Source organism: Hemiscyllium ocellatum, chromosome 15, assembly GCF_020745735.1.
Source record: "Hemiscyllium ocellatum isolate sHemOce1 chromosome 15, sHemOce1.pat.X.cur, whole genome shotgun sequence".
Classification (NCBI taxonomy): Eukaryota; Metazoa; Chordata; class Chondrichthyes; order Orectolobiformes; family Hemiscylliidae; genus Hemiscyllium; species Hemiscyllium ocellatum.
The window spans coordinates 64,979,776-65,003,593 of NC_083415.1; the positions used below are offsets into that span (position 1 = coordinate 64,979,776).

Sequence of the window (23,818 nt, forward strand, 5' to 3'; positions counted from 1 at the left end):
AGAAAAGAGCTATTTTCACAACTAGTCAATTTTGGAGTTTGTTTTCCATTTGAGGAGCTTCCTAATTCCATCTCTGTTATTTCTGTACGGGTCTTTCCTCCACACTATCTAATAATTCAATTAAAACACGTGTTGAAGACAATTGAGAATGATAAAGTTTCTGTAAACATTTCCTCAACTTGTTGTTTCGAACAGTGCTCAAAGTGCTCTCAGAGGAGTGGCACACTGGTAATGTCCCTGCCTCTGGGTTAGATGGGCCTGGGTTCAAAGATCACTGGAAGTGACTTGAAAGGTTGTTTTTTTTTATAAAATATGTAAACTAAAAACTTCTTCAACTCCCTCCTGAAATTTATTCATCTGATTCATCAGGTTTCAATAGATACATTAATTAAATTGAATAAGGCAATTTTTAATCTCAAAGTACCAGTGACCAGAAGTAAGTGACTGTATCTTGCGAATCAGGTAGGGTTCATCCATAAGACGTCAAACATAGGAACAGAAATTAGGCCATTTGGCCCATCGAGTCTACTTCACCAGTTATTCATGGCTGATAGGTTTTTCAACCCCCTTTTCCCACTTTCTCCCCATAACCTTTGGTGATCAAGAATTGTCTTAAATGCAGTTTTATCCAAAAGCAGCCTCACAGTTTCTGATGTGATTGGGCCTTCAGTTCAACCAGACTCACCCCATACTACATCTAAGAATTGCTCTCCTTATGTAGCTGAGCAAAGGGAAAGTTGGTTTTCTGTGGGACAGCTGTGTGCCAGTGATTAGGTCCCAGAGTGAGGAGATGGTCCCTGTACAGATTCTGAAATCCCAAAATCTAGGCCAGTGCTGTTAGTACAGTATTGAGGAAATCTTGTGAAGTTGGAATTATTGTTTTCTGGATGAAACGTTAAACTTAGAAACATGGAAACTAGGAGGAAGAGTAGGCCATTTGACCCTTCAAACCTACTCCCCCATTCAACATCATCATGGCTGATCATCCAACTCAATTCCTTGTTCCTGTTTTCTCTTGATACCCTTTGAGTCCTTTAACTATACCTAAAAGGTAAAGTCACCGTAGTCCTACTCTCTCATTAGCGAAGCAATGGAAGACGTTGAAAATGAATGTCCTTTGTGGTAATTTCAGCCAGTGTGGGAGTCGAGCCCACACTGGTAACATGTCTCACCAGCGGTGGGAGCTTTCTGATCCCCAAACTCTACCCAACTCCTCCTTCAAAGCATTCACTGTTTTGATCTCAGTGCTTTCGGTGGCATAGAATTTCATAAGCTTACCACAATCTGGGTGAAGATATTTCTCCTCATCAAACCTTAAGGACCCAATTGCACACTCAAGTTTTTAATTATTGTTCATACCTGATATGTAATCGATGGCTAGGCCCGTGTTTGTCCATCATCTGTTGAACCCTTGAGACCTTTCAGAAGGTGGTGATCAGTTGCTTCGTGAACATTTACATCCACAAGCATCCACTTTCTCCTCCACCGTCTCTCAGTCACAGCAGTGTGTCCTATCAACTGATGCACTGCAAAGATTCACCAAGGCTCCTCAGAAAGCACCTACCAAACCCACAGCCACTTCCACCGAGAAGGACAAGGGCAGCAGATACAGGGGAACACCAACCATTGCATGTTCCCCTCCAAGCCACTCACCATCCTGACTTGGAAGTATATCACTGTTCCTTCACTGTCGCTGTGTCAAAATCCTGGAATTTCCTCCCTAAGGACATTGTGGGTCAACCCACACGTAGAAGGTGGACTGCAGTGGTTCAATAAGGCAGTTCACTCCTACCTTCTCAAGGGGCAACTAGGGACGGGCAATAAATGCTGGCCAGCCAGTGACACTCACATCCCACAGTGAATTTTTGTAAAGGTTGCACTGTCGGGACATTCACAATACTACAAGGGAGAGAATTCCAGGATTTTGACTCAATGACACTGAAGGAATGGTGATATTTCCAAGTTGGAATGGTGAGTGGCTTGGAGGAGAGGTTGAAGGTGGTGGCCTTCCCATGTATTTGCTGCCCTTGTCTGTCTAAATATTACAGGTTTGGAAGATGCTGTCAAACAAATTTGGGGAGTTACTGATCTGAATCGCACAGAGCGTGTACACTGCATCAGTGGTAGAGGGAATGAAGGTGATGGATGTGGTACCAATCAAGTGGCTGCTTTGTCCTGGATGGTGTGGAGCTTCTTGAGTGTTGTTGGAGCTGCCCCCATCCAGAGCAAGTGGGGAGTATTCCATAACATTCCTGACTTGTGCCTTGTGGACAGGTTTTGGGAAGTCAGGAGGTGAGTTACTTGCTCTTACAGTCACAGTATTTTCAGTTTCTGGTCAACAGTAACACCCAGGATGTTGCAATGGGAATGAAATGGTGCCATATTGCTAATGTTGCTTACAGATAGCTCTCCTGTAATGTGATGGTTGCGTTCTTGTGCAACCCCATGTTATAGAAAAATTGCGTTTTAGAAACAGCGCTTAAAGTGTTGGTGATGTAATCGTGTTACAGCCAGCACATGCTTTTAAAGTTTGTGCTTTAGAAAGTGTCCACAGTTTGTCAATTGTGTATAGGGCATTTGTGTTAATGAAACGCACATTATAGCAGAACAACCTGTATTAGCAATCCACTGTCACGGGCAAATATCTAGCCAAGAGTCTAAATCTTAATATAGCATTTAAAATAACTTAATTTTTTTAAGAGAACAACTATTTTTCATTTTTGGGCCTATAAACAGAAATGGAAGTTGGGCTGTTATAGACTGGAATACAGTACCAAGAATTTTTAATAACTTGAAAATAGAATGCTGCATATCCATTTGAACAGTGTAAAACAGTGCTTGCTTTTTAAATTAGGAAGAAGGATAATTCAAGGCTAAATAGATGCTTCTGATGCCAATGAAAACTCTGGTGGGGAAAATCCTAGTCATAAACTATAGTCCAGTAGGGAATTGTTACATGTGTGCAGGCCGTATAAAAAATTGAGAAAAAGGATGTGGAGGCACTCTCTGTGATTTAAGAAAATGGCAAACCACTGCAAATTTTTTTTTAACAGTAAAACAGAAGTTTGTTATGCAAAACAAATGAAGATAAAATAGGATTTACAAATAACAAATTGAAAAATTTCAGAACATGTGGCAAAATAAAATTCTATCAATCCCAACACCAACCTCTTACAGTACTCAAATATCAGAAAGAGTGAGAATTCTTTTCTCGATCACATCTATAGGTTTGTCATTATTTCTTTCAATTTTGGGTTTCACACTGGCTTTGGCCAGCACTGCTGCCTCACTGCACCAGGAACCCATGTTCGATTGACTGACAGTGTGGAGTTTGCGCATTCTCCCTCTGACAGCATGGATTTCCTCTGGGTGCTGTGGTTTCCCACAGTCCAGAGGTATGCTGGTTAGAGTGGATTGGCCATGCTAAGTTGACCATGGTGTTCAGGGATGTGTAGACTAGGTGTGTCAGCCATGGGAAATTCAGGGTTACAGGGATGGGATGGGTGTGGGTGGGATGCTCTTTGGAAGGTTTGTGTGGATTTGGTGGGATAAATGGCCTGCTTCTACACTGTCGGATTTCCAAGAATGGCCAGTTTTGAGAGTTTATTATTTATTACCAGATTCCACCAAATAAATCTATTTGGCTTACTCTATTTGATTTGGTCTAAGGTTGTGAGATCGGAGGTCCATGAAAATTGATTCAGAGAAGATTTTCAAGGCAAAAAGACAGATTCTCAATGTTGGATGACATGTTCCTGTTTCCAAAGAATCACAGTAGCCTGCAAAGTAGCATTTAAAAACAGCACAGGCAAAGCTGAAAGAATGGACAAGCAAGCTCCAATGAAAATGTTTTAAATAGGAGATCAGAATTAGCTTTATTCCCTGTACCTTCTAAAAGCAAATTCAGCTTTCCGTACACCATAGTTTGATAGGTATCCCTGATCATATGAAGTAAAGATTATGTCATGTGAATATCTGTTGTAGGGAGGAAGACAAGAAGAATATACCTTATTGATAAGATAAAGAAATCTATATGTACATACACGGTTACTAAAGCAGTTCAAATCTATATAGATTTTGCGTACGGAGAAGAAAACAAACATTACTGTTTGACTTTCTTGATAGTTGCAACCAATCCAAATGTGTTTCTTATTTATGCTAGATACCAGGAACTATTTACATGTCTGTGAGGCACAGGCAGGGTCCAATAACTGAATGGACCTCCGTTGTACTTTGGCTGAAAGACCTCAGACAGTGGTCATTCGCCACTGTGCCCTGGCAGCAGCTGCCCAAGCGTTAATACTTCCCTCAGCACGTAGTCCTGGATCTTGGAATGAACCAGTCTGCAACATTTGGTCGAGGTCATCTCCTTGCTCTGGACGGCCAACAAGTTTCAGGCCAACCAAAGAACAGCATTGGTTGATGGTCTTTCAGGCGCAGTCAATATTTGTCTCGGTGTGCATCCCAGAAAACAGAGGATAGAGCACAGAGTCCCACAGCACAAACCACTGCATCTTCCTCCAGACTCCCTTTACAAAAGTTTCCATGTTATTTTTATAAATGACTTGTATGAGGAAGTGGACTGGTGGGTTAGTATGTTTGCTGATGACACAAAGGTTGGTGGAGTTGTGGATGGTGTGGAGGGTTTTTGTAGTTTACAACAGGACATTGACAGGATGCAGAGCTGGGCTGATAAGTGGCAGATGGAATTCAACCTGGAAAAGTATGAGGTGATTCATTTTGGAAAGTTGGATTTGTATGCAGATTACAAGCTTAAAGGCAGAATTCTTGGCAGTGTGGAGGCACAGAGGGATTTTGGGTTTCACATCCATTGATCCTTCAAAGTTGTCACCTTGTTAAGAAGGCTTATGGTATGTTGGCTTTTATTATCTGGAGCATTGAATTTAAGAGGTTATGCTGCAGCTCTATGGTGTCCTAGTTAGCTCACACTTGGAATATTGTGCTCAGTTCTAGTTGCCTCATTGTAGGAAGGATGTGGAAGCTTTAGAGAGGGTGCAGAGGGGATTTACCAGGATGCAGCTTGGACTGGAGGGCATGTCTTATGAAGAAAGGTCGAGGGAGCTAGGGCTTTTCTCATTGGAGTGAAGAAGGATGAGAGGTGACTTGATAGAGGTGTATAAGATGTTAAGAGGTGTGGATAGCCAGAGACTTTGTCCCAGGGCGGAAATGGCTATTGTGAGGGGGGCATAATTTTAAGGTGATTGGAGGAAGGTTTAGGGGAGATATCAGAGGTAGGTTCTTTACACAGAGAGTGGTGTGTGTGTGGAATGCACTGCCAGCAGTAGTAGTAGAGTCAGAGACATTAGCAACATTTAAGCAACTTTTAGTTAGGCACGTGGATGATAGTGAATTGAAAGGTATGTAGGTTAGTTTGATCTTAGAGTAGGATAAAAGTTGGCTCAACAATGAGGGCCGAAGGGCCTGTAGTGTGCTGTACTGTTCTGTGTTCTATATACTCGGAGCAGTCCATGGTAATGAAGCCAGCCCCATTCTTCATAACACCAGGGACAGGTAGAACCTCGGTATGTAGTGACACTTGGTGTTTGCGTACTGAGGGTCTACACAAAGCTTGATGCATCCTCACACAATGGTAACCATCAGGATGAGGGTGGCATTGGTTAAGTTCTTGTCTCCCCTTATCCAGAATGTTTTACATGGTGTCGGTGTGGGACATGGTCCACGTTTGGTCTCCAGATGAAATGGAAGGTGTCTTGAGTAGCCGCAGTGGGAATGGACCAGAGCTGTATCACAAACAATGACAGAGAGAATACCTCACACCTGATGACCAGCTTTTTACCTGCAATGGAGTGGAAGTAGTGATCCCATCTGCCCAGTTTGGAGAGTTGTTTTGGAGTGTGCTTGTTCCTACCTGTGAGCCAAGAGACCAGGGTTCAAGCTCTGAGTGTTTATCAGAATGTGTCAGAATAGGCTGATTTAGAAAAACCTGTACTGACTGTAAAGCATTTTCGGATATCCTGAGGTTGTGAAAAGCATTGTATAAATGTAAATCAAACAGAAACTATTGGAGATACTCTAGCTGTATCCGTAGAGGTAGATACAGAGTCCAGCATTTCGATAGCCAATGAGTGGGCCTCTATGTTGAGCCAAAACTCCAATCTCTCATCAAGTTCAGTGTGGTGCCCTGTTCTCCCAGTGCCCTACCCATCTCTGTAAATGGACCCTGAGCAATTGATCCCCTCAGACAACTTTGCTGTTCCATAACCGCACCCTCCCTTGCCCCCCGTAACTGGATCTTTGACCCTCAGTGATTGGCCTGTCCTGCATTTTGAGGGAACTCAATCCCTTTAATTCTGATTTGGAAGCTCCCAGAGGTACCAACTTTCCAGCACTTTCTGTTTCCGTGCAGTTTTCTAACACCTTGCTTTTGTAGACATGGAAATCTTTCTCTTCTCTACTTGCATCTTTGTTTCTATTAGATTGTGGTGCTCCTGGCTCCATGATAGTGAGTATCAAACACTTTGCTCTGATTTGATTGGCAGGTGATGTGGAAATTGGGATTTTGGAGAGGAATGGGCAGCTGGAGGTGGAGGTGATCCAAGCTCGTGGTCTCACCCCAAAACCAGGCACAAAGTCTCCTCCAGGTAACGCACCCTGGTCTTGATCACTGCAACTGTTCAATTCCCCTTGCCCCCAACTTCCATTGATTGCTCCCATCCCAAACCCCCAATCATCCAGTGGATTAGCCATGCTGATGATCATAGTGTCCAGGGATGTGCAGGTTGGAGGATTGACCATGCTAACTTGATCATAGTGTCCAGGGATGTGCAGGGTAGCTGGGTTAATCATGGGAAACACACGGTTACAGGGATAGGTTAAGCAGGGGGTCTGGTTGGGATGCTTTTCAGAGGGTCAGTGTGGGCTAACTGGCCCACTCTGTAGGGATTCTATTATTCCATGATTTTCATGCCTTTTCCCCATAACTCATGATTCCCATTAGAGTCATAGAGATGTACAGCTCAGCCCTGAATATAATCAATGACCCAGCCTCAACAGGCCTTTAGCCTCTGTGCTAAAGAATTCCATCGATTTACTGCCCTATGAGAGAAGAAATTCCTCTTGATCTTTATTTTTAAGATAATAATCCCTCACTGAGATTATTTCCTTTAGTCCCAGGTTCTCCCACAAGAGGGAGCAACATTTTCATATCTATCCTGTCAAGTCCCCCATGAGTAATGAAAGGTGACAGAGACAGGGAGGTGTAGAACACTTTCAGCATGCTTGCTTTCATTGGTCAGAGCATGGAGAACAGCGGCTGGGACCTCCTGTTACAGCTGTAGAAGGCGTTGGTGAGGCCACATTGGGAGTGGTGCATGTAGTTCTGGTCGCCCTACTAGAGTAAGGATATAATTAAACTCGAAAGAATGCAGAAAAGATTGATCAAGGTGCTACCTGCACAGGAATGTTTGCTGAGAGGTAGGATAGGCTGGGACCTTTTTTCTCAGGAGGCAAAGAGGTGGCCATATAGAGATATATAAAATCATGAGGGGCACAGAAAAGACAGATCCCAACAGCTTTTCCCCACAGTAGGGGAGTCTAAAGCTAAAGACCATAGGTTCCAGGGGAAAGGGGAGAGACACAAAAAGGTCCAGAGGATCAATTTCTTCACACGGAAAGTGGTGAGTGTCAACAAGGGGCTGCCAGAGGTAATGGTGGAGGAGAGTAAATTTTGTCATTTAAGAAACATTTGGGCAGGTATATGGATAGATATGGACCAACCACGGGGAAATGGGATTAGGTTAATTGCCAAAGCTGCCAGCATAGACAGGTTGAGCCAAAGGGCCTGTTTCCATACAGTAAATCTCTGTCACTCTAATTCCTTTCTTTGTCTCCACTCAGCTGCTTATATTAAACTCTACCTGTTGGAGAATGGAACGTGTGTGGCGAAAAAGAAAACAAAGATGGCTCGGAAGTCCTTGGATCCCCTGTACCAGCAAATCCTGATCTTCACTGAGAATCCACAGGGAAAAATCCTCCAGGTCAGTGCATAGCAGCATCCAGGTGGGAAGGGCCTAAATTCTGGGATGCAGTAAAATTAGCAGATACACTGAGTGGGCATGGTCAGTGGAGGGGAAGGGGTGGGTGGGTGTGTGAGTATATATGTGTCTGTGTGTGTGCGCACGCACACGTGAATGTCTGTGTGTGTGTGTGCGTGCGCGCATGTGTATGGTGTGTGTGTGTGTGTGTGTGTGGGGCTAACTGACACAGGGGTGGTTTGCTGCCGTAATGTCCTGGGAAGGCTGTGCAGTGCTGTATGCTTCAGCTGCTGCATGCACATGCTTCAGCAGCAGGGCAAAGGAACGAGGCACAGTCCAAGAGGTTAGAGATGTATGATGCAGAGGTTTCTGGGTGGTGTTGAGCACTGTTAACAGAACATTCCTCACTACCCCCACTCCCTGATATCTGTAACTGGCCCAGAAGTTTGGGAGTGCTGCGTACTGTCTGCCCTGAGACATAGGCACTACTCCCTCAATGGGTCTAAAAAGATGGTGGCCTTGACCGTAGAGTCTTCACATTGAGATTTGGCCATGAGGTTTTACGATGCCGCCCCAGAGTGCCTGACCACAGTAGTGGATACAGGGCACTCCTGAGATCCCCTAACTAATGAATCAAGACTCTTAGAGGGTCAGGATTGATTCCCTTTGTTTGCTCATGGTTGGTTCCCAGACTGACCATTTATTATTTGTGCACTTCAGAGATGTGAGTGCAGAATCCAAGCTGTTCCTTCCTTACTGAGGAGTGCTGCACTGTCGGAGTTTATTTAGGTTAAATATTAAACCAAATTAATCAAATGAAAGTGAAATCATCCAATACTTATCTGTCAACTAATATCACTGAAACAATGATTTTATTGTTATCACTTCACTCTTTTTTGCGATCTTGCCAAGTGCAAATTGATCGCTACATTTTCTACATTGCAACAGTCACTACACTTCAAAAAATAATCCATTAACTGTGATAAAAATTGAAGAAATGTAAGCTTCTTATTTTTCATGAGCTCTATCTGTCATGACTCAATTGTGAGGACTGTTCTGATAATCAAGCACCATTGTTTCAGAAGCCATCATAAATGTTTAACTACCCGATAAACCATCGAGATGGCCAATGTGCCTGACTGACTTATTCAAGGCAAAACTAATCCACACCAGGTTTCATCATTACCAGTAAATATATTGTGAATGAACATATTCTTTAAGAAATGGCAGATGGAAATAGATAGGCTATACCTTTAAGACTAAGGTATGACTTTAAAATCATAAACACAAATAATTCACAAATAAAACAGCAAAATAACAGATGGTTTGATGCATTATCATAGAGTCATAGAGATGTACAGCATGGAAGCAGACCCTTCGATCCAACCCGTCCATGCCGACCAGATATCCCAACCCAATCTAGTTCCACCTGCCAGCACCTGGCCCATATCCTTCCAAACCCTTCCTATTCATATACCCATCCATAAGCCTCTTAAATGTTGCAATTGTACCAGCCTCCAACACATCCTCTGGCAGCTCATTCTATACACGTACCACCCTCTGTGTGAAAATGTTGCCCCTTAGGTCTCTTTTATATCTTTCCCCTCTCACCCTAAACCTATGCCCTCTAGTTCTGGACTCCCCGGCCCCAGGGAAAAGACTTTGCTTATTTACCCTATCCATGCCCCTCATAATTTTGTAAACCTCTATAAGGTCACCCCTCAACCTTCAATGCCCCAGCCTGTTCAGCCTCTCCCTGTAGCTCAGATCCTCCAACCCTGGCAACATCCTTGTAAATCTTTTCTGAACCCTTTCAAGTTTCACAACATTTTTCCGACTTTTGTTGATGGGCGGAAAAAAAAACAACTTCTGTGGTTCAAAAATCCAGACCACAAGGTGGCAGGAGATGTTTTTTTCACATGCTGGCAGCTTTCCTTGAACTCAGACTCCCTCCCACAAAGTCTTTGTTTCATTGATCCAAGCAGTAACACAATCTTGTGTAATGAAAACATTCACTGCACAATCCGCCCTGACCTTCAAGTTGTAGGTGAAAGAGAAACTTTCTGTACAGCAGCATCCAGTTGCCATTTTCCAGTTTATAGTGCAAAAAGAACAATAGGTGATCCCTTTCAGTCTTCTTGTTGGCATTTTGAACATAGAACAGTACAGCACAGGGACAGGCCTTTCAGCCCACTGTCTACGCCAACCATGAAGGGGTGAAAGTGAGGACTGCAGATGCTGGAGATCAACTGGAGGGGCGGCACGGTGGCACAGTGGTTAGCACTGCTGCCTCACAGCCCCTGGGACCTGGGTTCAATTCCCGACTCAGGCGACTGACTGTGTGGAGTTTGCACGTTCTCCCCGTGTCTGCGTGGGTTTCCTCCGGGTGCTCCGGTTTCCTCCCACAGTCCAAAGATGTGCGGGTCAGGTGAATTGGCCATGCTAAATTGCCCGTAGTGTTAGGTAAGGGGTGAGTGTGGGGGTATGGGTGGGTTGCGCTTCGGCGGGTCGGTGTGGACTTGTTGGGCCGAAGGGCCTGTTTCCACACTGTAAGTAATCTAATCTAATCAGAGTCAAGATTAGAATGGTGCTGGAAAAGCACAGCAGGTCAGGCAGCATCCGAGGAGCTGGAAAATTGACATTTTTCCCCGCTTTTTGGATGCTACCTGACCTGCTGTGATTTTCCAGCACCACTCTAATCTTAACTGTGCCAACCATGATGCCATTCGAAACTAATCGCATCAGACTGCACATGGCCAAAATTCCTCTATTCTCTGCGTGTCTCTCTAAATGCCTCTTAAACCTTGCTATCATATTTGCCTCCATCACTCCCTGGCAGCATGTTCCACACTCCTACCACTCTCTGTGTAAAAAAACCTTGTCCCTCACATTTCCTTTGAATTGTCCCCTTCTCACCTTGAATGCATGCGCCCTTAGTATACTACACTTCAACTCTAGGAAAAAAATTCTGACCATCAACCCCATCTATGCCTCTCATAATTTTATAGACTTCTATCAAGTGTTCCCTCAGCCTCTGCTGCTCCTGGGAAAACAACCTGAGTTTTTCTAGCCACTCCTTATAGCTCATGCCCTCTAATCCAGGCAGCATCCTGATAAATGTCTTCTACTCCTTGTCCAAAGCCTCCCCATCCTTCCTGTAATATGGTGACCAAAATTGAACACAATATTCCAAGTGTGGCCTAACCAAAGTCTGATAAAGCTGCACCATGACATCCTGACTCTTGTACTCAATTCCCCGACCAATAAAGGCAGCATGCCGTACACCTTCTTTCCCACCCTATCTCCTTGTGGGGCCACTTTCAGGGAGTAATTGACTTGAACCCCAAGATCCCTCTCTACATCAATGCTGTTCTGGGTCCTGCCATTAACTGTACACTTTTCCTTCACATTTGATCTCCCGAAGTACAGGACCTCACACTTACCCAGATTAAACACCATCTGCCATGTCTCTGCCCATATCTGCAGCTGATCCATATCCCGCTGTATCCTTTGACAAACTGTCTACACGATCCACAACTCCACCGATCTTTGTATCATCTGCAAACTTATTAACCCATCCATCTACATTTTCATCCAAGTCATTTATATATATCACAAACAGCAGAGGTCCTAGTACGGATCCCTGTGGAACACTGACTACAGACCTCCAGCCTGACAAACGCTCTTCCACCACTACCCTCTGCCTTCTATGGGCAAGCCAATGCTGAATCCACATGACAAGTTACCATGGATCCCAGGTGTCTTAATTTTCTGGTTGTGCCTATCATGAGGGACCTGGTTGAAAGCCTTACTAAAATCCAGGTGGATAACATCCACTGCTCTATCCTCATCAATCACTTTTGTCACCTTAAAAAAAATTAATCAAGTTAGTTAGACATGACATAAAGTATGCGGACTGTTCCTAATTCAGCCATGCTTTTCCAAATGCACATAAATATTATCCTGAAGAATTCTCTCCGCTGGCTTCCCAGCCATTGATGTAAGACTCATCCCTCTATAATTTCCTGGATTATCCCTATTTGAACAGAGGAACAACATTAGCTACTCGCCAGTCCTCTGGGGCCGCTCCAATGGCTGATAAGGATATAAAGATCTTGGTCAAGGCCCCAGACTTGCCGCTCTCAATGCCCTGGGGTACATACTATTGGGGTCTGGGGACCTATCTACCTTAATACCTTACCCTGGGAAAGAGACCCCAACTATCCACCCTACCCTTGCCCTTCGTAATTTTATATACTTCTTCCAGGTCACCACTCAGCCTCCAACACTCTAATGGAAACAATCCACGTTTGTCCACTCTATCCTGATGGCTAATACACTCCAATCCAGGCAACACTCTGTAAAACTCTTCTGCATCCTCTCAAAAACCTCAACATCCTTCCTATAGTGTGGTGACCAGAACTGCACACAGAACTCCAAATGTAGCCTGAATAAAGTCTTATACAGTTGCAACATGATTTGTCAACTTTTATATGCAATGTCTTGACTGATAATGACAGCATACAGTACACCTTCTTTACCATGTTATCCACTTGTGTTGCCACTGTCAGGGAGCTATGGACTTGCACCCCAAGATCCCTCTGTATATCAATGTTCCTAACAGTCTGGCCATTTACTGTATACTTTTTGCTTGCATTAGACCTCCCAAAAATGCATTTGTCTGGATCAAACTCCATCTGCCATTTCTCCACCTGACTTTTCTAATGATCTATATCCTGCTGCATCCTTTGACAATCTTCCTCACTATCCACAGCTTCCACCAATTTTCATGTCATCTACAGACTTACAAATCAGACCACTACCTTTCCATCCAGATTGTGTTTATAAAAAATACAAACAACAGAGGGCCCAGTGCTGATCCTTGCGGAACATGACTGGTCACAGACCTCCAGCCACAAAAACACCCCTCCACAACCACCACCTATGGCCAATTTTGTATCCAATTTACTAAATCACCACAGACTTCATCTGATTTCATCTTCTGGATCAGCCTACCGTGACTGACCTTGTCAAATGCCTTGCTAAAGTCCATGTAGACAATATCTACTGCACTATCCTCCTTAATCACCTTCATCACTTCTTCAGAAAACTGAACCACATTTCAGAGATAATACCTCCCCTGCATAAAGTCATGTTGTCTTTCCCTAATAAGTCCATTATCCTCTAAATACAAGTAAAGCCTATCCCTAAGAATCTTCTCCAATAATTTCCATACCACTGATGTAAGACTTAACTGCCTTTAATTTCTTGGATAATCGCTATTGCCATTCTCAAACAAAGGAACAACATTGGCTATTCTTCAGTCTCCTGGGACCTCACCTATGGGCAAAAGAGGATACAAAGATTTGGCAAGTCTTCAGCAATCTCCTCCCTGGCCTTCCTCAGTATCCTGCGATAGATCCAATCAGGAGACTCAACTATTTTAATGTTTTTCAAGACACCCAATAACATCTCCTCCTTAATATTGACATGCCTTAGACTATCAACTAACTCTTCTCTCAATTTACCATTGTCCATGCCTTTCTCCTTGGTGAATACTGAGGTGAAGAACTCATTAAGGACTTAACTGGCTCCATACATAAATCCCCTTGAGTGGACCTACCCTTTCCCTCATTACCTCTTGTGCCTAATACATGTATGAAATGCCTTGGGATTCTCCTTAAACATAGTTGCTCTGTCTCTCTTGTTTTTGTGGATACAGATTCAGTTGTGAGTTTTGAAAGGAATTGGATCAAATGCTTGAAGAAGAGAAAGTTGCTTGGTTGTGGGGAGGGATCTCAGAGCTTGAAAAATGACCAAAGTCAAAATGGCTTTGGAAGTTCTTGGGATCTATCATTATTTTCTCCTCATCGGTTGAAAGGTGTAACAAGGAGTCATTTACAGCCTCATCTACGTTTGAATATAAGAGAGTATTTTGTTTTATGATGATGATGTGATGAGAATCTGCTGGGTCTGATTGATTTCTTCCCCCATTTCTCTCTGTGTGACTAGGTGATTGTGTGGGGTAACTACGGCCCGATGGATCGCAAGTACTTTATGGGGGTGGCTCAGGTGCTGCTGGAGGAGTTGGATCTTTCGAGTGCAGCAGTTGGATGGTACAAGCTCTTTCCCACCTGCTCCATGGTGGACCCACCCCTGGCTCCGCTCCTGCGTAACGCCTCGCAGCTCTCTCTGGAGAGCACTGTAGGACCCTGCTGTGACCGGTCATAACAGCGGCGGAAACTTTCTCGTTCTTTATTTAGTGCCGAGCCTTCGGGCTGTGCAGGGGGCCCCCTGAAGGGAGGTGGGTGTCCTTCCACAAGATGCATGTTTGACTCGGTCATTCTACCTTGGAGCCTCTTTTGGCCAAAAGGGTAATTGAGTCACTGGCAATAGCATCAAAGAGGGAGGAGGTAACTATGACACCTTTGTGTCTGGTACTGCCCCTGTGAAGGATGGTGGTAGTTTCATTGTTTCATGTGGCCATTGTCTAAACCCACATTTTTTTTTATTAGACTTCAATGACCTCACCATCTAGTTAATGTGCCGAGTGGATTTCTCCAACAACAGGTTTACAATCCTATTGACAGTTCCTTAGATTTTTAAAGTGTCAGTTAAACCCACAAGCCTTTGAGAAGCCCACCTCTTTGGAATGCAAGCAATATGCTTTGACAGCTTTGGAAAGTGGGATTATTATAGTGTCGAAAGGTCAGGACAGACGCAGTGGGCCTATTCTGTGCTGTATGAGCCTAGGACCACCCATGTCAAAGATGCAAAGCTGACTTAAAAGATCTTGCACCTAATTGTGAGCTCCACTCATCAATGTAGACTGGGGATGTTGATAACTGTAGAATAAACAGGCCGTCTGAGGTCTTTAGTTCCAGAGAAAATCTATTATGCCTGAGAGCTGGAAAACCTATTTCCTTGGATAGTTCTTCATTAACATGACATTAAGTTGACATTGCACTTTAGTTTGTTCCCACATGCTTCCAACATACACTATATGACAGTTTGCTATCATTAGAGTTTACATCAATAAATATTTTAAATGTAGTTCTCAGTGCTGCTTTAATCTATTACACCAATTAATGGATTGTTTTTTTAAAAAAACAATGAATGGCAGTACATTTCTTTGGCAATAATTGTCTTGCAAGGTGCAGAATATTGTGTCAACCTTCAATGATAATCTCAGATTAGGATCAGTTTAATGGACGTGAATTAGAAGCGGCAGTTTTTGAAGGAAGATTTCGAGGATGTGAAGAGAGTTTGTACGCTATGGAACTGGGTGAGCAGCACAAGGATGTGAATTGAATATTTTGTAAAAAAAACTGGAATTCTCTTTAATTAAAAATAATTTGAAACTTTTAAGACATTCTCCATGTATTAAGAGAGGATGTAATAGTTGTAGGTTGCAGCATGCAAGAATAGTATTTTAGACTAAGAATATTGGATTTAGCATGGAGCAAGTGTGTTCAGAACTGTACTGGCCTTGTCCTCATACACAGTGGAAGCAAATGGTTGTCAAGCTGAAGTTGGGAGGGAGATCTTCAGTTTAATTGAAGAGTTCTCATTATAACTTCTCTTCATATTCCAAATTACGTCCTTGCTTTGAATCTATCAGGAAGAATCAATGTCTATTCTCAATCTTCAGCCTTTAAATCACTGGCTATTCTCAAACACTCAATTTTTTTATTGCTGCATATTAAATTAAATTCAGTTCAAAATGTGTAAATTCAGCACTTCCTTTGTCTCATTTCCAAATACGCTAGATTGAATTGGAATAATTGCCCATATTAAAATAAGAAAACCCAAAATTAATTTTGTTTAACTTATGGTACAGACGAATTTGTCAAGGATGTTGTAAGGAATTAATTCTTTCAAAGCACTAAATTAAGAAGAGAATTATCGCAGACTATTCCCTTCCAACCAGCACTGACTGTTTTTTAATTGATGGAACTGTTCTGCTTCACACAAGTGTAGTTATGTAGTTACGATCCCAACTATCATGTAATTCTTTATTATAACAGAAAGTCTTTATATTTAACCCAGATTTTCTATCTTAGAATAATCATACAGCAACTTATGGGAGAAAATTGGCATTTATTGTTTTTTTAATGGTATTGGAAGATTGTGACTTCTCTTAGGCTTATTGATAAAGAGAAATTTTATGAAGGAAATCTCATGTTTGCAGGTTGCTATTACCATAGGTTTAAGTATTAACCGTTAGATTAACTTGATGAAGGGGTAATTCTCTGCATGTTTGGATGTTAACCATGTGGTGACTTAAAGTCAAAACACATTTCTAAATTCTGCCACTTAAATATTTCTACACTAGTCAGTAGTTACTAAAATTTCTAGATACAGCAGATGTAGCAACTTAGGAACAGGCTGTAATCAGCCACATAGCAATTCAATATGTTGGAAAATATGAGATCCCTTATTGAAAAAGTAGCCTTATTGTAGACATAGTAATATATAATAAGAACAGGGTTTAAATTTACTGTAAAACAGCAAATGGTTTTACAAATTATGGCTAAGGAACAATTGATAATGTGAACATACAGAAACAAAATTCATATCTAAGTAATTGTTATTATTGATACATTTTCCTTGTATCAATAGTGAGTGATTGTTTTACTCTAACTATGAAAGCCTGCTAGTTGTTTAATTTAATATATATATACATATATATATACACACAAAACTAATATTGAACTTTTAAAAGTGTTTTAAACCTTTAGAATTGTGCACTGTAAGGGGCTTTCCCAAGTGAGCTGTGTTATACTTGGTTACAGAGCTATCTTACCAGAGAAGGATAGAGAATGATTTTCATTGCTACATTTATCCTGATAATCATTTGGATTTGTTAAAAACACATATTTGTCCAAGAGAGGTGGATGTCACTGGCTGGCCCCACATCATTTGCCAATCAATAGTTGCCCTTGAGAAGGTGGGCTGTCTTCTTGAACTGCTGCAGTCCATATACTGTAGGTAGATCCACAATGCACTCAGGGAAGGAGTTCCTAGATGCTGACCTAGCGACACTGAAGGAACAGCGATATGTTTCCAAGTCAGGATGTGAGTGGCTTGGAAAGGAGCTTGCAGGTGGTGGTGTCTCATATCTGCTGCCCTTGTCCTTCTAGATGGTAGTGATAATTGATTTGGAAGGGGCTCTGTAAGGAGCGTTTGGTCAGATTCTGTAGTGCATCTTGGCGATGGTACACACTGCAGCATTTTTTTAAATTTTGAAAATGTACTTTTCATAAAAATATCTTTATATACATACACAGTCACAAAAGCAGTTCAATTCTGGATAATAGCATATGAAAAAACAATTAAACATTGACGTTTGACACTAACCAGCTAACAAACCCAAAGCATTTCTTACTTGTACAAGATACTATATACAGTATTTCAGGCACCGACAAGTCCTGATAACACATCGGACCCTGATTTAACTTCATCAGAAAGACCTGAGCTGGTGGTCTTTCCCTACTGTCCGTTAGCAGCAGCTGCCCTGAGCTTTAGTGCATCCCTCAGCACGTAGTCCTGGAACTTGGGATGTGCCAGTCTGCCACACTCGGTCTGGGTCCACTCCTTTCAGACAGACCAAGCAGCGTCTTTTACCGGGTTGATGGTCCTCCAGTGCACTTGATGTTTATCTCAGTGTGCATCCCGGGTAACAGATTGTAGAGCACAGAGTCCCACGTCACGGAGCTGCTCAGGATGAACCTCAACACAAACCACTGCATCTTCCTCCAGACTTCCTTTACAAAGGCGTATTCCAGAAGGAGATGTTGTGACAGTCTGTACCCCCTCCCCACAGCCACCTTGAGGGCAGCGTGCGGTGGTGCAGAGAGTCCCCGTGTTCATGAAGGATCTCACAGCTAGTGCCCGACACTCTGCAGCTACTGAGTGTCCATGGTGAAAGGAGTGATTCCTGAATATGGTGGATGTGGTACCTATCACATGTGGCTGCTCTGCCTGAATGGTGTCAAACTTCTTAAATATTGTTGCTGCATGTTCATGCAGAAATTTATTTCAAAAGGACATTTCATTCCATACCAAGCTTGGAGAATAATTAGAAAGCTTCATGCATCTGAATCTTACTTTACACAACATTCAAAGTAATGGTGAGTATGAGAGCACTAGCAACAAATGGTAGAATATATCTTTAACATCCAAGTGTGAGGCTTTACCTGGTCATAATTAAAGAGAGAAATTCGAGTGGTCAGTATTGCATACACAGTAAAGACCTCACTGTTGCCTTCAACTTTGATTTTAAAAGACTTTAAGGTGATGAAACATAGCAGCAGAAGCAGGTCATTCAGCCCATTGAGCCTGCTCTGCCATTGACTGAGATCTGTCCAACAAACACTGGCTTAAAACGGGAACGGTGTCTATCCCAAAAAGGAAGATGAAGAATAGGTAGTTTAAAATGTTATTGAGATGTCAGGTTTTGTTTTGGCAACATGTGGATGTTTTCAACAATGTACACATTCTGTCATAGAGTCATAGAGACATACAGCATGGAAACAAACCCTTCAGTCTAACTGGCCCATGCCAACCATATATCCTAAATTAATCTAGTCCCATTTGCCAACATTTCGCCCATATCCCTTTAAACCCTTTCTATTCATATATCCATCCAGGTGCCTTTTATATGCTGTAATTGTACCAGCCTCCACCACTTCCTCTGGTAGCTCATTCCATACACACACGTAATTGTTTCCTGATGTGTTTTCAAAAGCCCCAGCAATGATATGTACCCACTTAATTTTCGACATAATTGGAGGTGCTGGTGTTGGACTGGTGTGGACAAAATTGGAAGTCACATGACACCAGGTTTTAGCCGAATAGGTTTATTTGACATGGCAAACTGCTTGTCCTTCCAAATAAACCCATTGGACTACAGCCTGGTGTCATGTGACTTCTGAATTTTAAACATAAATGAATGTAAGTTTACAATAATTGCTCGAAGACAAAGCAGGAATATGACAGCTGAATGCTCTGTTTTCCATCACTTGTATGGAGTTGCACCCAAGTCTCTTTATTTTTGAATTTTGCAACTTAGAATTTCCTCCCAGGAACTGAAGCACCATGGGGGGGAGGGGGGGGAGGGGTTTGAAAGAAAACATTTGGATGATGCTCCTGGTATTGCAGTGCACTGAGGTGCTCACTGTAGGAACAGAGAGGTCACGCTGGTATGTGCTAAGCCTGTTTCACAGGCATGAATGGGCATTAAGTGGGAGTCAGTGAAGGGCTTTGAGGTTGGGGAAGTGGAAGACTGGAAAGCGGGCTTATAGGAGGAGACTTGGGTGAGGAGAGTGAAGTGGGGGGGGGGTGAAGAGAGGCGTTGTGGAATGGGAGCCTGGAGAATGGAGGTCAGAGAGAGAAGGGAAGAGAGTCAGCAAGGGAGGGATGACACAGAGAGGAGGGAGAGGCAGTGAGAATCTTGAGGAAGGAAACCGAGCTAGAGAGAAGCGAGTAGTATTTGGAGAGTGAGTTACAGCTATCCAACTTGTTAATCATATCAGAAATCAAAAGAGCTTTGGACTGTAGGAAATCAAGGGCAAAGAGGTGTAGGTTGGAAAAGTGAAGGTGGGAAAGATCAGTCATGAATGTATTGAACAGTGGTAAAGGCTTGAGGGGCTGAATGGCCTACACCAGCTCCTATCCCTTATGTTCTTCTTTCAAGCTGAACTAATTCACCAGTGGGATGGTCCTGGCTTAGTCAGCACAGAAGCTGGTTTTACTGCTATATCTGTGTGAACCCCTCAGTTAATCATTATTATTAATTACTACTGGCACTTCCTGTTCTTTAAGAGTTAATAATTGCCTAAATCCTGTCAAGATTTGCATTAATTAACTGGAAACCAAGCACCAAGGGGGACATTGGATTTTCAACACTAAGATGAAAAAAATATTCATTTCCTCTTCTGCCTCCAGTCTCAAAACCTGGATATACAGATCAGTCTTGGTTATCCAAACGTCAATTATCTGAACAAGGTCCTGTAAAAACATTATCCGTTTTTCGAACAGTCAGTTATCCGAACAAAATTCTCCCCACCCGTCTCGTTCGGATAATCGAGGTTGTTCTGTATATCCAATATGTATCCAATGTGATAATGGGACAGACAATATTGAAGCATTATGTGCAAATGCTGAAAAAGACACTAGGACCTTTTCATTTTTTGAGGGTTTTTAGCACCTGGTACTTTGTTCCAGGAGCTTTACTGGAAATTCACTGGGACTGACGGAAGCTGGAAATGTTCTGTGCAGGGTTCTGGGATCTACACCAGGTCAACAAGAGCTCCTTAAATGCCACTGTTGCAGGCTGCCAGTAAAGGTCGAGTTTATTTCTCTGTGAATCTCAATTCCTGTGGAACTGAAGAAGAGGGAGTAGCTCCTCCACCCAACCCCAGCTCCCTGGTATTTGGGGCAAAGTTAGAGGTACATTGGGGGGAAAGGAATGGCAAGATATATTGAGAGGATGTGACTAAGTGGTGAGAGAAGGCTCTGATGGAGCTTAAGCACTGACTGAGATTAGTTGGTCCAAATGGCCTCTTCCTTGCTGTAAATTCAATGTAAAATTATTGAGACTGGGGCATTGAACGAAACTGTGAAATATTTTATCTAACTCCTAGAATCAACAGAATCAGATTTTCATTCAAATCATCATGTAGCCAAAGCTAAGATACTGAACGCATGGTTGTTACTATAATACCCAGTACAAAACCAATCTTAATTTATCCTGCTTTGTTGACAGCACATCATTAAACATTCACTCCATCCACCACTGACACTCAGTAGCAGCAGTGTGTACCATCCACAAGATGCACTGAAATGACTCACCCAGGCTCTGTCAACAGCACCTTCCAAATGCATCAGCACTATCATCAAGAAGGACAAGGGCAGCAGATACATAGGGACACTGAGGTGTGGGTGGGCATGCATTTAAGGTTAGAGGCAGGAGGTGTCAGGAAAAATGTTTTCACTCAGAAGCTGGTGAGAATCTGGCACTCACTACAGGTAAAAGTGGGAGGCAGAAACCCCTTATAGTGCTTAAGAGGTATTTAATACCAGGGCATTCAAGGCTACAGGCCAAGTGCTGGTAAATGTGATTAGAATAATTAGGTGTCTGTTTATGACCGGTGTTGATGCGATGAGCCAAAGGGCCATTTTCTGTGTTGTAGATCTCAAAATGACCACCCCCTGCAAGTTCCCCTCCCAACCATTCGCCATCCTGACTTGGAAATATATTGATGTTCCTTCAGTGTTGCTTGGTCAAAATCCTGAAATTCTGTACCTAACAGCATCATGGGTGTACCGAAACCAAAGGGACTGTAGCGGTTCAAGAAATGACAACTAAAGACAATATAGGAAAATGGACAATATAATCACTGACCTGTCCAGCTCACAACTGATTTCATAACAGGAGAAAGTGAGGACTGCAGATGCTGGAGATCCGAGCTGAAAAATGTGTTGCTGGAAAAGCGCAACAGGTCAGGCAGCATCCAAGGAGCAGGAGGATCGATGTTTCGGACATAAGGCTTATGTCCGAAATGTCGATTCTCCTGCTCCTTGGATGCTGCCTGACCTGCTGCGCTTTTCCAACAACTGATTTCATAATGTAAGGTTTAGTCGGCACCAGTGTTAAACATCTCAGTGGTCATATACTATGTGAATACTGTAGGGTACACCCTTCTGAAGAAAGCAGTGACGCACAAGGTTTGTTTTCTATTTTGCATTTGCTGTATGTGGGTGTGATTGATGATGACACAGGGAGACTGAAATGAAAAGTGCCCCATTCCTATTTTTTTCTTTGTAAAGTGCAATAATATTTCCCTCTCCCTTGTGTGATGTCCACAGTGTGGTTGAATAAGGATTATGAGGGTGAAATTAGTCTTAGTTCAAAATAGCATAGCATCAAACTATGACTCACCTGATGTTCATTTTCAAAAAAGTCACGGAAGAATGAAGGGGCATGGGATTTAACCTCACAGCTGTTTCTCCCACACCCTACCATCATCTGGGACTGAACCTATCTCCCGGTACCTCAGTACTCCTTCTAGCCATTGTTGTCCATGGTACAATATAGACACTGCAAAACAGATTGGTATCTAGGATGGAGGTTTGTAATGTGAAGAATAATTGTGAGTGTAAGCTTACTTTTCATAGAGTTTACATGCACAAGGAGGTGATCTAGTTGAAATTTGTGAAATCCTTCTGGTGTTTACAATGTAGAGTTTCTTTCCTCTGGCGGGGGGGCAGTCTAGAAGACAGGAAGACATTGGTGATTGTTTAGGTCTGAGATGAAATGTCTTCACTAAGATTTTTGTGAATCTCTAGAATTCTGTTGCCTGGCAAGCTTTGGATGTCTATGTCCTTGAATATATCTAAGAGATTGGTTGATACTTGCTTGGGTGCTAAAGGGGTTAGGTGATATGGCAATAGACCAGGAAAATGGAGATGAAGTAGATCAGTTCTGATTGTATTGAATGAACTGAGTGGCTCGTGGGGATGAATGGCCTCCCCTTATTTCTTAAATTCTTATACATGCTGGCATTAAGGCAGAATGCCTTGACAATGATATCACTGTGTTTAATGCAAAAATTCTCAATTAGCTGCAAAGGGTTATTTGGTGAATGAGTAACTATTAGATTTCTCTGGATCTTTGTCAGGATCTTTGAGATGTAGATAAGGTGCCATTTTTAACTTGAGAATTGTTCATTATTTTATTTTACATTCTTCTGGACAATGTCACATCTCCCTAGTGCCCACGTTGATCTTATCATAACGTTTCCATTCCCTGGCCATTATCTAGTGACCTTCTGGCATTTTTGAAAGACTTTTGCTGTTAGCTTTCATTGACCATTTGAAAACCAGCGCTTTTGGTATTTTTTTGAGATGTTGGTACTAAAGTGTGGTGTGGCACAAAGAAATCTACTGGTCAATACACAAAGGTAAACTAATCAAAAATCTATTTTTACTTTTGAGTACCATTAATCATCAAGGGAGCAAGCATTTTACAGGATATACAATATTGAAACAAAACTCCTTAGCTCATTTAGTTCATGCCCTCACATTGCACAGGAGTCATGTCCCACTGCCTCTTAATCTCATCCTATGAAACTACCCTTTTTTTCCTTCCTCTCTCGTGTGGATCCAATATTCTCTTCAATGCATCTGTGCCACTGTCCACAGCTGCTCCCTGTGCTAGTGAGTTCATCCTTCTCACCACAATGAATCTAAACAAATGTGTGCAATTATTTACATACGCTCACCAGCTTCCTGAGGCATCAATAGATGGCCCAAAGTTGGTTTCTAAGTTTGGAAAATACCACAAACATATTTGAGAAATAAATTCTTTAGATAGTATTTGTGAATAAATGTTGAATGCTTAGATACATGTCTATTGTTTGGTGAAACGCAAAGATTTTAATCAAAACAGAAATTGCTCGAAAAACTCAGCAGGCCTGTAGCATCTGTGGAGAGGGAGCAGAGTCCCTTTGAACTGTATTCTCTGCACATATGTTGCCAGACCTGCTACGTTTCTCCAGGAATTTCTGTTTTAGTTTCAGATCTTCAGTGTCTGCTGTTCTTTGTTTTATACAAATATTTTAATGTCTACTTAATGCTGACGTTAATATTTAATTTTGGAGTACGTGGCATTCATTGTCAGGATGACCTTTACACAAGGGAATGCTAATGTCCTCCATATTTTTGGGTTGTTGAAGGAATCAAGGCAAATGAGGATAGGTTGAGAAGGTGGAGCATATAGTGGAATGGGCACGAGGTGT

At 42.4% G+C, this 23,818-nt stretch overlaps 1 protein-coding gene across 1 annotated transcript in view; it reads left to right on the top strand.

The window, feature by feature from the left end:
- LOC132822854 (regulating synaptic membrane exocytosis protein 4-like) overlaps nucleotides 1-14,246 on the top strand; it is a 115,653-nt gene extending 101,407 nt beyond the window's left edge. The window contains exons 5-7 of the mRNA XM_060836228.1: nucleotides 6,522-6,623; nucleotides 7,879-8,018; nucleotides 14,028-14,246. Coding sequence (XP_060692211.1) covers nucleotides 6,522-6,623; nucleotides 7,879-8,018; nucleotides 14,028-14,246 — 461 coding nt within the window. The remainder of the gene's footprint in view (nucleotides 1-6,521; nucleotides 6,624-7,878; nucleotides 8,019-14,027) is intronic.
- Nucleotides 14,247-23,818: the final 9,572 nt, after the last annotated feature.